The 17,315-nt window shown below is 47.8% G+C and overlaps 1 protein-coding gene across 1 annotated transcript in view; it reads left to right on the top strand.

The window, feature by feature from the left end:
* Positions 1 to 17,315, top strand: part of col11a1a (collagen, type XI, alpha 1a) — a 493,146-nt gene that overhangs the window by 460,677 nt on the left and 15,154 nt on the right. The window contains exon 63 of the mRNA XM_038793410.1: positions 11,894 to 12,006. Within this exon, the coding sequence (XP_038649338.1) occupies positions 11,894 to 12,006 (113 nt within the window). The remainder of the gene's footprint in view (positions 1 to 11,893; positions 12,007 to 17,315) is intronic.

The raw sequence follows: 17,315 nt of genomic DNA, 5'->3' as shown, positions 1-17,315 counted from the left end.
GGTATATCACGTAATAGCACTGTGGGTATATCACCACAATAGCACTGTGGGTATATCACCACAATAGCACTGTGGGTATATCACCGTAATAGCACTGTGGGTATATCACCACAATAGCACTGTGGGTATATCACCACAATAGCACTGTGGGTATATCACCACAATAGCACTGTGTGTATATCACCACAATAGCACTGTGGGTATATCACCACAATAGCACTGTGGGTATATCACCACAATAGCACTGTGGGTATATCACCACAATAGCACTGTGGGTATATCACCACAATAGCACTGTGGGTATATCACCACAATAGCACTGTGGGTATATCACCACAATAGCACTGTGGGTATATCACCACAATAGCACTGTGGGTATATCACCGTAATAGCACTGTGGGTATATCACCACAATAGCACTGTGGGTATATCACCGTAATAGCACTGTGGGTATATCACCACAATAGCACTGTGGGTATATCACCGTAATAGCACTGTGGGTATATCACCGTAATAGCACTGTGGGTATATCACCGTAATAGCACTGTGGGTATATCACCACAATAGCACTGTGGGTATATCACCGTAATAGCACTGTGGGTATATCACCACAATAGCACTGTGGGTATATCACCGTAATAGCACTGTGGGTATATCACCGTAATAGCACTGTGGGTATATCACCGTAATAGCACTGTGGGTATATCACCACAATAGCACTGTGGGTATATCACCACAATAGCACTGTGGGTATATCACCGTAATAGCACTGTGGGTATATCACCGTAATAGCACTGTGGGTATATCACCGTAATAGCACTGTGGGTATATCACCACAATAGCACTGTGGGTATATCACCGTAATGGCACTGTGGGTATATCACCACAATAGCACTGTGGGTATATCACCACAATAGCACTGTGGGTATATCACCGTAATGGCACTGTGGGTATATCACCACAATAGCACTGTGGGTATATCACCACAATAGCACTGTGGGTATATCACCACAATAGCACTGTGGGTATATCACCGTAATAGCACTGTGGGTATATCACCGTAATAGCACTGTGGGTATATCACCGTAATAGCACTGTGGGTATATCACCGTAATAGCACTGTGGGTATATCACCGTAATAGCACTGTGGGTATATCACCACAATAGCACTGTGGGTATATCACCACAATAGCACTGTGGGTATATCACCACAATAGCACTGTGGGTATATCACCGTAATAGCACTGTGGGTATATCACCACAATAGCACTGTGGGTATATCACCGTAATAGCACTGTGGGTATATCACCACAATAGCACTGTGGGTATATCACCACAATAGCACTGTGGGTATATCACCACAATAGCACTGTGGGTATATCACCGTGATCGCTCTGTGGGTATATCACCGTAATAGCACTGTGGGTATATCACCACAATAGCACTGTGGGTATATCACCACAATAGCACTGTGGGTATATCACCGTAATAGCACTGTGGGTATATCACCGTAATAGCACTGTGGGTATATCACCGTAATAGCACTGTGGGTATATCACCACAATAGCACTGTGGGTATATCACCACAATAGCACTGTGGGTATATCACCGTAATAGCACTGTGGGTATATCACCACAATAGCACTGTGGGTATATCACCACAATAGCACTGTGGGTATATCACCACAATAGCACTGTGGGTATATCACCGTAATAGCACTGTGGGTATATCACCACAATAGCACTGTGGGTATATCACCACAATAGCACTGTGGGTATATCACCGTAATAGCACTGTGGGTATATCACCACAATTGCACTGTGGGTATATCACCACAATAGCACTGTGGGTATATCACCGTAATAGCACTGTGGGTATATCACCACAATAGCACTGTGGGTATATCACCGTAATAGCACTGTGGGTATATCACCACAATAGCACTGTGGGTATATCACCACAATAGCACTGTGGGTATATCACCGTAATAGCACTGTGGGTATATCACCACAATAGCACTGTGGGTATATCACCGTAATAGCACTGTGGGTATATCACCACAATAGCACTGTGGGTATATCACCACAATAGCACTGTGGGTATATCACCACAATAGCACTGTGGGTATATCACCGTAATAGCACTGTGGGTATATCACCACAATAGCACTGTGGGTATATCACCACAATAGCACTGTGGGTATATCACCGTAATAGCACTGTGGGTATATCACCGTAATAGCACTGTGGGTATATCACCGTAATAGCACTGTGGGTATATCACCACAATAGCACTGTGGGTATATCACCGTAATAGCACTGTGGGTATATCACCACAATAGCACTGTGGGTATATCACCACAATAGCACTGTGGGTATATCACCACAATAGCACTGTGGGTATATCACCGTAATAGCACTGTGGGTATATCACCACAATAGCACTGTGGGTATATCACCACAATAGCACTGTGGGTATATCACCACAATAGCACTGTGGGTCTATCACCGTAATAGCACTGTGGGTATATCACCGTAATAGCACTGTGGGTATATCACCGTAATAGCACTGTGGGTATATCACCGTAATAGCACTGTGGGTATATCACTGTAATAGCACTGTGGGTATATCACCGTAATAGCACTGTGGGTATATCACCGTAATAGCACTGTGGGTATATCACCACAATAGCACTGTGGGTCTATCACCGTAATAGCACTGTGGGTATATCACCGTAATAGCACTGTGGGTATATCACCACAATAGCACTGTGGGTATATCACCACAATAGCACTGTGGGTATATCACCACAATAGCACTGTGGGTATATCACCACAATAGCACTGTGGGTATATCACCGTAATAGCACTGTGGGTATATCACCACAATAGCACTGTGGGTATATCACCACAATAGCACTGTGGGTATATCACCGTAATAGCACTGTGGGTATATCACCGTAATAGCACTGTGGGTATATCACCACAATAGCACTGTGGGTATATCACCACAATAGCACTGTGGGTATATCACCACAATAGCACTGTGGGTATATCACCACAATAGCACTGTGGGTATATCACCGTAATAGCACTGTGGGTATATCACCGTAATAGCACTGTGGGTCTATCACCGTAATAGCACTGTGGGTATATCACCGTAATAGCACTGTGGGTATATCACCACAATAGCACTGTGGGTATATCACCGTAATAGCACTGTGGGTATATCACCGTAATAGCACTGTGGGTATATCACCGTAATAGCACTGTGGGTATATCACCGTAATAGCACTGTGGGTATATCACCACAATAGCACTGTGGGTATATCACCACAATAGCACTGTGGGTATATCACCGTAATAGCACTGTGGGTATATCACCGTAATAGCACTGTGGGTCTATCACCACAATAGCACTGTGGGTATATCACCACAATAGCACTGTGGGTATATCACCACAATAGCACTGTGGGTATATCACCACAATAGCACTGTGGGTATATCACCACAATAGCACTGTGGGTATATCACCACAATAGCACTGTGGGTATATCACCGTAATAGCACTGTGGGTATATCACCACAATAGCACTGTGGGTATATCACCACAATAGCACTGTGGGTATATCACCACAATAGCACTGTGTGTATATCACCACAATAGCACTGTGGGTATATCACCACAATAGCACTGTGGGTATATCACCACAATAGCACTGTGGGTATATCACCGTAATAGCACTGTGGGTATATCACCGTAATAGCACTGTGGGTATATCACCGTAATAGCACTGTGGGTATATCACCGTAATAGCACTGTGGGTATATCACCGTAATAGCACTGTGGGTATATCACCACAATAGCACTGTGGGTATATCACCGTAATAGCACTGTGGGTATATCACCGTAATAGCACTGTGGGTATATCACCACAATAGCACTGTGGGTATATCACCGTAATAGCACTGTGGGTATATCACCGTAATAGCACTGTGGGTATATCACCACAATAGCACTGTGGGTATATCACCGTAATAGCACTGTGGGTATATCACCGTAATAGCACTGTGGGTATATCACCACAATAGCACTGTGGGTATATCACCGTAATAGCACTGTGGGTATATCACCGTAATAGCACTGTGGGTATATCACCGTAATAGCACTGTGGGTATATCACCGTAATAGCACTGTGGGTATATCACCACAATAGCACTGTGGGTATATCACCGTAATAGCACTGTGGGTATATCACCACAATAGCACTGTGGGTATATCACCACAATAGCACTGTGTGTATATCACCACAATAGCATTGTGTGTATATCACCACAATAGCACTGTGGGTATATCACCACAATAGCATTGTGTGTATATCACCACAATAGCACTGTGGGTATATCACCGTAATAGCACTGTGGGTATATCACCGTAATAGCACTGTGGGTATATCACCGTAATAGCACTGTGGGTATATCACCACAATAGCACTGTGTGTATATCACCACAATAGCACTGTGTGTATATCACCACAATAGCACTGTGTGTATATCACCACAATAGCATTGTGTGTATATCACCACAATAGCACTGTGGGTATATCACCGTAATAGCACTGTGGGTATATCACCGTAATAGCACTGTGGGTATATCACCGTAATAGCACTGTGGGTATATCACCACAATAGCACTGTGGGTATATCACCACAATAGCACTGTGGGTATATCACCACAATAGCACTGTGGGTATATCACCACAATAGCACTGTGGGTATATCACCACAATAGCACTGTGGGTATATCACCGTAATAGCACTGTGGGTATATCACCGTAATAGCACTGTGGGTATATCACCACAATAGCACTGTGGGTATATCACCACAATAGCACTGTGGGTATATCACCACAATAGCATTGTGTGTATATCACCACAATAGCACTGTGGGTATATCACCACAATAGCACTGTGGGTATATCACCACAATAGCACTGTGGGTATATCACCACAATAGCACTGTGGGTATATCACCACAATAGCACTGTGGGTATATCACCACAATAGCACTGTGGGTATATCACCGTAATAGCACTGTGGGTATATCACCGTAATAGCACTGTGGGTATATCACCACAATAGCACTGTGGGTATATCACCACAATAGCACTGTGGGTATATCACCACAATAGCACTGTGGGTATATCACCACAATAGCACTGTGGGTATATCACCACAATAGCACTGTGGGTATATCACCACAATAGCACTGTGGGTATATCACCGTAATAGCACTGTGGGTATATCACCACAATAGCACTGTGGGTATATCACCACAATAGCACTGTGGGTATATCACCACAATAGCACTGTGGGTATATCACCACAATAGCACTGTGGGTATATCACCACAATAGCACTGTGGGTATATCACCGTAATAGCACTGTGGGTATATCACCGTAATAGCACTGTGGGTATATCACCACAATAGCATTGTGGGTATATCACCACAATAGCACTGTGGGTATATCACCACAATAGCACTGTGTGTATATCACCACAATAGCACTGTGGGTATATCACCACAATAGCACTGTGGGTATATCACCACAATAGCACTGTGGGTATATCACCGTAATAGCACTGTGGGTATATCACCACAATAGCACTGTGGGTATATCACCGTAATAGCACTGTGGGTATATCACCGAATAGCACTGTGGGTATATCACCACAATAGCACTGTGGGTATATCACCGTAATAGCACTGTGGGTATATCACCGTAATAGCACTGTGGGTATATCACCACAATAGCACTGTGGGTATATCACCACAATAGCACTGTGGGTATATCACCGTAATAGCACTGTGGGTATATCACCACAATAGCACTGTGGGTATATCACCACAATAGCACTGTGGGTATATCACCGTAATAGCACTGTGGGTATATCACCACAATAGCACTGTGGGTATATCACCGTAATAGCACTGTGGGTATATCACCACAATAGCACTGTGGGTATATCACCGCAATAGCACTGTGGGTATATCACCACAATAGCACTGTGGGTATATCACCGTAATAGCACTGTGGGTATATCACCGTAATAGCACTGTGGGTATATCACCGTAATAGCACTGTGGGTATATCACCACAATAGCACTGTGGGTATATCACCACAATAGCACTGTGGGTATATCACCGTAATAGCACTGTGGGTATATCACCGTAATAGCACTGTGGGTATATCACCACAATAGCACTGTGGGTATATCACCACAATAGCACTGTGGGTATATCACCACAATAGCACTGTGGGTATATCACCACAATAGCACTGTGGGTATATCACCGTAATAGCACTGTGGGTATATCACCGTAATAGCACTGTGGGTATATCACCACAATAGCACTGTGGGTATATCACCACAATAGCACTGTGGGTATATCACCACAATAGCACTGTGGGTATATCACCACAATAGCACTGTGGGTATATCACCACAATAGCACTGTGGGTATATCACCACAATAGCACTGTGGGTATATCACCACAATAGCACTGTGGGTATATCACCGCAATAGCACTGTGGGTATATCACCGTAATAGCACTGTGGGTATATCACCGTAATAGCACTGTGGGTATATCACCACAATAGCACTGTGGGTATATCACCACAATAGCACTGTGGGTATATCACCACAATAGCACTGTGGGTCTATCACCACAATAGCACTGTGGGTATATCACCACAATAGCACTGTGGGTATATCACCACAATAGCACTGTGGGTCTATCACCACAATAGCACTGTGGGTATATCACCACAATAGCACTGTGGGTATATCACCACAATAGCACTGTGGGTATATCACCACAATAGCACTGTGGGTATATCACCGTAATAGCACTGTGGGTATATCACCACAATAGCACTGTGGGTATATCACCGTAATAGCACTGTGGGTATATCACCGTAATAGCACTGTGGGTATATCACCACAATAGCACTGTGGGTATATCACCGTAATAGCACTGTGGGTATATCACCACAATAGCACTGTGGGTATATCACCACACTAGCACTGTTGGTATATCACCAGGGCCTGATAATCTTCATCCCAGAGTACTTACATAAGAACATAAGAACTAGGAGCAGGAGTAGGCCATCTGGCCCCTCGAGCCTGCTCCGCCATTCAATGAGATCATGGCTGATCTTTTGTGGACTCAGCTCCACTTTCCGGCCCGAACACCATAACCCTTAATCCCTTTATTCTTCAAAAAACTATCTATCTTTCCCTAAAAAACATGTAATGAAGGAGCCTCAACTGCTTCACTGGGCAAGGAATTCCATAGATTCACAACCCTTTGGGTGAAGAAGTTCCTCCTAAACTCAGTTCTAAATCTACTTCCCCTTATTTTGAGGCTATGCCCCCTAGTTCTGCTGTCACCCGCCAGTGGAAACAACCTGCCCGCATCTATCCTATCTATTCCCTTCATAATTTTAAATGTTTCTATAAGATCCCCCCTCATCCTTCTAAATTCCAACGAGTACAGTCCCAGTCTACTCAACCTCTCCTCATAATCCAACCCCTTCAGCTCTGGGATTAACCTAGTGAATCTCCTCTGCACACCCTCCAGTGCCAGTACGTCCTTTCTCAAGTAAGGAGACCAAAACTGAACACAATTGTCCAGGTGTGGCCGCACTAACACCTTATACAATTGCAACATAACCTCCCTAGTCTTAAACTCCATCCCTCTAGCAATGAAGGACAAAATTCCATTTGCCTTCTTAATCACCTGTCGCACTTGTAAACCAACCTTCTGTGACTCATGCACTAGCACACCCAAGTCTCTCTGAACAGCGGCATGCTTTAATATTTTATCGTTTAAATAATAATCCCGTTTGCTGTTATTCCTACCAAAATGGACAACCTCACATTTGTCAACATTGTATTCCATCTGCCAGACCCGAGCCCATTCACTTAACCTATCCAAATCCCCCTGCAGACTTCCAGTATCCTCTGCACTTTTCGCTTTACCACTCATCTTAGTGTCATCTGCAAACTTGGACACATTGCCCTTGGTCCCCAACTCCAAATCATCAATGTGAAGTGGCCCTCGAAATAATAGATTCATTGGTGGCTATTTTTCAATATCCTTTGGAGTCTGGTTTGGTTCCTACAGATTAGAGAGTAGAGAATGTAACCCCGCTATTCAAAAAGCGAGGTAGAGAGTAAACAGGGAAATATAGACCAGTGAGCCTAACATCGGTAGCAGGGAAGTTGCTGGAGTCCATTAACAAGTATTTTGTTGCTCAGTATTTAGAAAGCAGTGGTTAGATAAACTCGGTTGGTTCTCACTGAAACGACGGAGGCTGAGAGGCAACCTGATAGAGGTCGACAAGATTATGAGGGGCATGGACAGAGTGGATAGTCACATGCTCTTTCCTAGGGAAGGAGACTCACGTACTCGTGACACAGGTTTAAGGTGCGTGGGGAAAAGTTTAGAAGAGATGTACGAGGCAAGTTTTTTTACACAGAGGGTTGTAAATATATGGAAAGCGCTGCCTGGGGAGAGGGTGGGAGCAGGTACAATAGCGGCATTTAAGGGGCATCAAAACAAATATATGAATAGGGGGAATGGAAGGAAATGGACTCCGTATGTGCAGGTGGTTTTAGTTTAGGCAGGTACCATGGTCAGCACAGGCATGGAGGGTCGAAGGGCCTGGCCCTGTGCTGCATTGTTCTTTGTTCAGTATTATAATCAGACAAAGTCTGCATGGATCTATGAAAGAAAAATCATGCTTGACAAATCTACTGGAATTTTTTGAAGATGTAACGAGTAGAGTTGACCAGGGAGAACCGGTCAATGTGGTTTATTTAGACTTTCAGAATTCTTTCAACAGGGTCTCACATAGCAGATTAATATGTAAAGTTAAAGCGTATGGGATTACGGGTAGTATTTTGAGATGGATAGAAAGTTGGTTGGCAGACAGGAAGCAGAAAGTTGGAATAAATGGGTATTTTTCTGATTGGCAGGCAGTGACTAGTGGGGTACCGCAGGGATCTGTGCTGGGACCCCAACTGTTCACATTATATAATCATGATTTGAACGAGGGAACTAAATGTATTCCCTCCACATTTGCAGATGATATGTTTCAGTGGGATTTGGACAGGCTGAGTGAGTGGGTACATGCATGGCAGATACAGTATAATGTGGGTAAATGTGAGATTATCCACTTCAGTAGCAAAAATACGAAGGCAGATTATTATTTGAATGGGTGTAAATTGAGAGAGGCGGATACTCAGCGAGACCTTGGTGTCCTTGTGCATCAGTCGCTGAAAGTAAGCGCGCAGGTACAGCCGGCAGTAAAGAAGGCAAGTTAATTTGTGGAATTCGCTGCCACAGAAAGTAGTTGAGGCCAAAATGTGTAATTTCAATAAGGAATTAGATACAGCTCTCGGGGCTGAAGGGATCAAGGATATTGGGGCGGGGGGGGGGGGGGGGGGGGGGGGTAAGGGGTAAGGTGGGATCAGGGTATTGAACTTGATGATCAGCCATGATCACAATGAATGGCGGAGCAGGATTGAAGGGCCGAATGACCTCCTCCTGCTTCTATTTTCTATGTTTCTATGTAACGCTATCCCTGCCTTTGTTGAAGACACTCCCTCCTCCCCCTCCAACACCCCCTCTTCCCCAACACCTCCTCACCCCATAAACACCGTCCCCCACCCCCGCAAACACCCCCCACTCCCCAAACACCCCTTTCTCCCAGCGATGACAATGGTAGGTAGTAGGTATGGAGCAGGAATTCCTGGAATTGGGCCATTTGGCACCATTTTGGTCGGAGTGAGACCTGTCATTGCAAAAACGCAGGCTTAAAATTAGGTTCCATCAAGACCACCATCATACCGGTGCCAAAGAAGCACCAGGCAATGTGCTTCAATGACTACCGTCCGGTGGCCCTGACGTCAGTTGTAATGAAGTGCTTCGAGAGGTTGGTCATGAAGCGCACCCCCTCCATAATCCCAGAACGCCTTGACCCACTTCAATTCGCATACCGTCGCAACCGGTCCACAGCAGACGCCATTTCCCTGGCCCTAAACTCATCCCTACAGCATCTCGACAACAAGGACTCCTACATCAGACTCCTATTTATTGACTACAGCTCCGCCTTCAACACCATAATCCCAGCCAAGCTCATATCGAAATTCCAAAACCTAGGACTTGGCTCCCCACTCTGCAACTGGATCCTCGATTTTCTGACCAACAGACCACAATCAGTAAGAATGAACAACAACACCTCCTCCGCAATAGTCCTCAATACCGGTGCCCCGCAAGGCTGCGTACTTAGCCTCCTACTATACTCCCTGTATGTGGAGATGCCGGTGAGCACAGTAAGAAGTCTTACACCAGGTTAAAGTCCAATATGTTTGTTTCAAACACGACCTGTCGGAGCACTGCTGCATTCACCTGAGGAAGGAGCAGTGCTCCAAAAGCTAGTGTTTGAAACAAACATATTGGACGTTAACCTGGTGTTGTAAGACTTCTTACTAGACTCCCTGTACACACACGACTGCGTGGCAAAATTTGGTTCCAACTCCATCTACAGGTTTGCTGACGATACGACCATAGTGGGCCGGATCGCGAATAACGACGAGTCAGAATACAGGAGGGAGATAGAGAACCTAGTGGAGTGGTGCGGCGACAACAATCTCTCCCTCAATGCCAGCAAAACTAAAGAGCTGGTCATTGACTTCAGGAAGCAAAGTACTGTACACACCCTCAGTGCTGTGTACACCAGTACTGTACACAGCTTCAAATTCCTCAGTGTGCATATCACCAACAATCTATCCTGGTCCACCCACATCGATGCTATCACCAAGAAAGCACAACATCGCCTATACTTCCTCAGGAAGCTAAGGAAATTCGGCATGTCCACATTGGCGCTTCCTAACTTGCACAGGTGCACCATAGAAAGCATCCTATCGGGCTGCATCACAGCCTAGTATGGCAACTGCTCGGCCCAGGACCGCAAGGAACTTCAGAGAGTCGTGAACACCGCCCAGTCCATCACACGAACCTGCCTCCCATCCATTGATTCCATCTACACCTCCCGCTGCCGGGGGAAAGCGGGCAGCATAACCAAGGATCCCTCCCACCCGGCTTACTCACTCTTTCAACTTCTTCCCTCGGGCAGGAGATACAGAAGTCTGAGAACACGCACAAACAGACTCAAAAACAGCTTCTTCCCCGCCGTTACCAGACTCCTGAATGATTCTCTTGTGGACTAAACTGATCTCTCCCCACACATCTTCTCTACTGAGTAGCACTACACTCAAAATGCTTCACCCGATATCTGTGCCTATGTATTTATATTGTGTATTTTATGTTTGCCCTATTATGTATTTCCTTTTCATGTATGGAATGATCTACCTGGACTTACGCAGAACAATACTTTTCACTGTACCTCGGTACACTGACAATAAGCAAATCCAAACATCCAAAAGACAAAGGTGTTTTCCCAGACATTGGTGAGAATGTGGGACTCGCTCTCGCAGGGAGTGGTTAAGGTGACTATTATGGATATATTTAAGGTGGAAGCTGGATCAACACATGAGGGAGAAAGGTAGAGAAGGAAATGCTGATAGGATGAGAGGAAGAGTGGGAGGGAGGAGGATTGTGTAGTTCAACAATACCAGCAGAGAGCAGATGGGCTGAATGGCCTTTTCCTGTCCTGGAAATGCAATGTAATTCTGTGAGTGAACCAGCTATGCCGACTGTTTCCAGAATGTTCTGTTCATTATCTTAATGAAGAGGCTGTACAGAGGAAATCGAATCACCTTCTCAATGTAAGAATTTGTATTTCCTCTTTCCATCAGGTGAATATTGGATTGATCCGAATCAGGGTTGTCACGGAGATTCCTTTAAGGTTTACTGCAACTTTACCAGTGGAGGGGAGACCTGTATCTACCCAGACAAGAAATCAGAAGGGGTGAGTGACGCACTGATTCATATAGCTGAGGAGGCCATTTGGCACATCAGATCCATGCTAGCTCTTTCAAAGAGCTATTCAACTATTGCCACTGATTCAAAAGGAAGTTATTCCGAAAGTATGGTGACCAGAACTGGATGTAATATTCCAGTTGGGGGCTGCCCTGAGCTTTGGAAAGGTTCGGAATAACAATCCTGTTTTTCCAAGATGTGGAGATGCCGGTGTTGGACTGGGGTGAGCACAGTAAGAAGTCTTACAACACCAGGTTAAAGTCCAACAGGTTTGTTTCAAACACGAGCTTTCGGAGCACTGCTCCTTCCCCAGGTGAATGGAGAGGTGGGTTCCAGAAACATATATATAGACAAAGTCAAAGATGTTGCAATTGTATAAGGTGTTAGTGCGGCCACGCCTGGAGTATTGTGCTCAGTTTTGGTCTCCTTACTTGAGAAAGGACGTACTGGCGCTGGAGGGTGTGCAGAGGAGATTCACTAGGTTAATCCCAGAGCTGAAGGGATTGGATTATGAGGAGAGGTTGAGTAGACTGGGACTGTACTCGTTGGAATTTAGAAGGATGAGTGGGGATCTTATAGAAACATATAAAATTATGAAGGGAATAGATAGGATAGATGCGGGCAGGTTGTTTCCACTGGCGGGTGAAAGCAGAACTAGGGGGCATAGCCTCAAAATAAGGGGAAGTAGATTTAGGACTGAGTTTAGGATTAACTTCTTCACCCAAAGGGTTGTGAATCTATGGAATTCCTTGCCCAGTGAAGCAGTTGAGGCTCCTTCATTAAATGTGTTTAAGGTAAAGATAGATAGGTTTTTGAAGAATAAAGGGATTAAGGGTTATGGTGTTTGGGCCGGAAAGTGGAGCTGAGTCCACAAAAGATCAGCCATGATCTCATTGAATGGCGGAGCAGGCTCGAGGGGCCAGATGGCCTACTCCTGCTCCTAGTTCTTATGTTCTTATGCCAGACAATACTTAGAATGGGAGCATTTGCAGGTAATTAAATCGTTACAGATCCAGAGAGAGGGATAATCCCAGGTTAAAGAGGTGTGAATTGTGTCAAGCCAGGACAGTTGGTAGGATTTCGCAAGCCCAGGCCAGATGGTGGGGGATGGATGTAATGCGACATGAATCCAAGATCCCGGTTGAGGCCGCACTCATGCGTGCGGAACTTGGCTATAAGTTTTTGCTCAGCGATTCTGCGTTGTCGCGCATCCTGAAGGCCGCCTTGGAGAACGCTTACCCGGAGATCAGAGGCTGAATGCCCTTGACTGCTGAAGTGTTCCCCGACTGGAAGGGAATATTCCTGCCTGGCGATTGGCGCATGATGTCCGTTCATTCATTGTTGCAGCGTCTGCATTGTCTCGCCAATGTACCACGCTTCGGGACATCCTTTCCTGCAGCGTATGAGGTAGACAACGTTGGCCGAGTCGCACGAGTATGTACCGCATACCTGGTGGGTGGTGTTCTCATGTGTAATGGTGGTGTCCATGTCAATGATCTGGCACGTCTTGCAGAGATTGCCCTGGCAGGGTTGTGTGGTGTCGTGGTCGCTGTTCTGAAGGCTGGGTAATTTGCTGCACACTCACACTCTGTCACACTCCTCAACCACCTCGTACGCCAGCTCTACAGCAGACGACGCAACCTGGAAACCAAGATAGAGGCCATATTCTCAATTTGCGCTCAGGATGCAGCAGACCAGCTGCGGAACACCGGCAAACAGATGAGACAACGATACTATGCCACCTATATGCACACCAAGAACAGGAAGCTCGAGAAACTCGGCATCACCACGAGCAGCAACCAAGCCTCCCCCAGTACCACAGTCGAAAACAATACAGGGAAATCTATTGGCAACTTGTCAGGCTACACCCTTCAACCAGATGAAATCGAAGTCCTCAGCAGAGGGCTCAATTTCTGCACCACCACCAAAATGGACCCCATCAGTCTCACGGCAAGGCTCCGGGAGTTCTTCCACAGACACCAAGAAGCCGACAGCGAACCCAAGGAGACGACCAATGAACAGGAACAGCAGACCGAGAGATCTGCGGTGCGGCAACCGAAGAGGAAAGAGTCGAATTACCCCCCCTCCGAAGGCCGCTGCCCAAGACTCTACATGGATGCTCAAGCCGTCAGGGGTCGCATCAATGCCAGATTCATCAGTCGCATTCACAAGGCAGCCCGAACGTCACCCAAGCACAACGCAACGCCATCCGCGCTCTCAAAACCAACCGCAACATCGTTATCAAACCAGCAGACAAAGGCGGGGCCACCATCATACTGAACAGAACGGACTACTGCAAAGAAGTTTACCGTCAATTCAACAACCAGGAACACTACAGACAGTTACCCGCAGACCCAACCAAGGAACACATCCGCCAACTCAACAGACTGATCAGGACCTTGGATCCAGACCTTCAGAGCACCCTACGTGCTCTAATCCCACACAATCCCCGCATTGGAGATCTCTACTGCCTCCCAAAAATACACAAGGCCAACACACCAGGCCGTCATATCGTTTCAGGCAATGGGACCCTGTGTGAGAATCTCTCTGGCCACATCGAGGGCATCTTGAAACCCATCGTACATGGTACGCCCAGCTTCTGTCGCGACACGACGGATTTCCTACAGAAACTCAGCACCCATGGACCAGTTGAACCAGGAACATTCCTCGTCACAATGGATGTCTCGGCACTCTACACCAGCATCCCCCATGACGACGGCATTGCTGCAACAGCCTCAGTCCTCAACACCGACAACTGCCAATCTCCAGACGCAATTCTGCAACTCATCCGTTTCATTCTAGACCATAACGTCTTCACCTTCGACAACAAATTCTTCATCCAGACGCACGGAACAGCCATGGGGACCAAATTACACCTCAATATGCCAACATCTTCATGCACAAGTTTGAACAAGACTTCCTCACCACACAGGACTTTCAACCGATGCTATACACCAGATACATCGATGACATTTTTTTCCTTTAGACCCACGGCGAGACATCACTGAAACGACTACACGATGACATCAATAAGTTCCATCCCACCATCAGACTCACCATGGACTACTCTCCAAAATCAGTTGCATTCTTGGACACACTCATCTCCATCAAGGACGGTCACCTTAGCACTTCGCTTCACCGCAAGCCCACAGACAACCTCACGATGCTCCACTTCTCCAGCTTTCACCCGAAACACATTAAAGAAGCCATCCCCTATGGACAAGCCCTCCGTATACACAGGATCTGCTCAGACGAGGAGGAACGTAACAGACATTGACAGATGCTGAAAGATGCCCTTGTACGAACGGGATATGGCGCTCGACTCATCGATCGACAGTTCCAACGCGCCACAGCAAAAAACCGCACCGACCTCCTCAGAAGACAAACACGGGACACAACTGACAGAGTACCCTTCATCGTCCAGTACTTTCCTGGGGCGGAGAAACTACAAAATCTTCTTCGCAGCCTTCAACACATCATCAATGAAGATGAACATCTTGCCAAGGTCATCCCCACACCCCCACTACTGGCCTTCAAACAACCGCGCAACCTCAAACAAACCATTGTTTGCAGCAAATTACCCAGCCTTCAGAACAGCAACCACAACACCACACAACCCTGCCAGGGCAATCTCTGCAAGACGTGCCAGATCATCGACATGGGTACCACCATTACACGTGGTAACACCACCCACCAGGTACGCGGCACATACTCGTGCGACTCAACCAATGTAGTCTACCTCATACGCTGCAGGAAAGGATGTCCCGAAGCGTGGTACATTGGCGAGACCATGCAGACACTGCGACAACGAATGAACGGGCATCGTGCGACAATCACCAGGCAGGAATGTTCCCTTCCAGTCGGGGAACACTTCAGCAGTCAAGGGCATTCAGCCTCTGATCTCCGGGTAAGCGTTCTCCAAGGCGGCCTTCAGGACGCGCGACAACGCAGAATCGGCGAGCAGAAACTGATAGCCAAGTTCCGCACACATGAGTGCGGCCTCAACCGGGACCTGGGATTCATGTTGCATTACATCCACCCCCCACCATCAGGCCTGGGCTTGCAAAATCCTACCAACTGTCCTGGCTTGAGACAATTCACACCTCTTTAACCTGGGGTTACCCCTATCTCTGCATCTGTAACGATTTGATTACCTGCAAATGCTCCCATTCTAAGCATTGTCTGGCATCTTTGAATTTGTCTCCCCTCTACCTCCCCTCCCACAGACCCACCTCCCCTCCCCCAGACCTGCCTCTACCTCCCCTCCCACAGACCCACCTCCCCTCCCCCAGACTCGCCTCTACCTCCCCTCCCCCAGACCTGCCTCTACCTCCCCTCCCACAGACCCACCTCCCCTCCCCCAGACCTGCCTCTACCTCCCCTCCCACAGACCCACCTCCCCTCCCCCAGACTCGCCTCTACCTCCCCTCCCCCAGACCTGCCTCTACCTCCCCTCCCACAGACCCACCTCCCCTCCCCCAGACCTGCCTCTACCTCCCCTCCCACAGACCCACCTCCCCTCCCCCAGACTCGCCTCTACCTCCCCTCCCACAGACCCGCCTCTACCTCCCCTCCCACAGACCCACCTCCCCTCCCACAGACCCGCCTCCCCTCCCACAGACCCACCTCCCCTCCCACAGACCCCCCTCCCCACCCACAGACCCACCTCCCCTCCCACAGACCCCCTCTACCTCCCACAGACCCACCTCCCCTCCCACATGACCCGCCTCTACCTCCCCTCCCACAGACCCACCTCTACCTCCCCTCCCACAGACCCACCTCCCCTCCCACAGCCCCGTCTCTACCTCCCCTCCCACAGACCCCCCTCCCCTCCCACAGACCCCCCCTCCCCTCCCACAGACCCCCCTCCTCTCCCACAGACCCCCCTCCTCTCCCACAGACCCCTCTCTACCTCCCCTCCCACAGACCCCCCTCCCCTCCCACAGACCCCCCTCTACCTCCCCTCCCACAGACCCCTCTCCCCTCCCACAGACCCCCCTCCCCTCCCACAGACCCCCCTCCCCTCCCACAGACCCACCTCCCCTCCCACAGACCCCCCTCTACCTCCCCTCCCACAGACCCCCCTCTACCTCCCCTCCCACAGACCCCCTCCCCTCCCACAGACCCCCCTCTACCTCCCCTCCCACAGACCCCCCTCCCCTCCCACAGACCCCCCTCCCCTCCCACAGACCCCCCTCCCCTCCCACAGACCCACCTCCCCTCCCACAGACCCGCCTCTACCTCCCCTCCCAGCTCATCCTCCCATTTACGCTTTAGCTCACCTATCTGAGTTTCCTC

Source organism: Scyliorhinus canicula, chromosome 4 (genome assembly GCF_902713615.1).
Source record: "Scyliorhinus canicula chromosome 4, sScyCan1.1, whole genome shotgun sequence".
NCBI lineage: Eukaryota > Metazoa > Chordata > Chondrichthyes > Carcharhiniformes > Scyliorhinidae > Scyliorhinus > Scyliorhinus canicula.
This window is presented reverse-complemented; position numbering and strand designations above follow the sequence as displayed.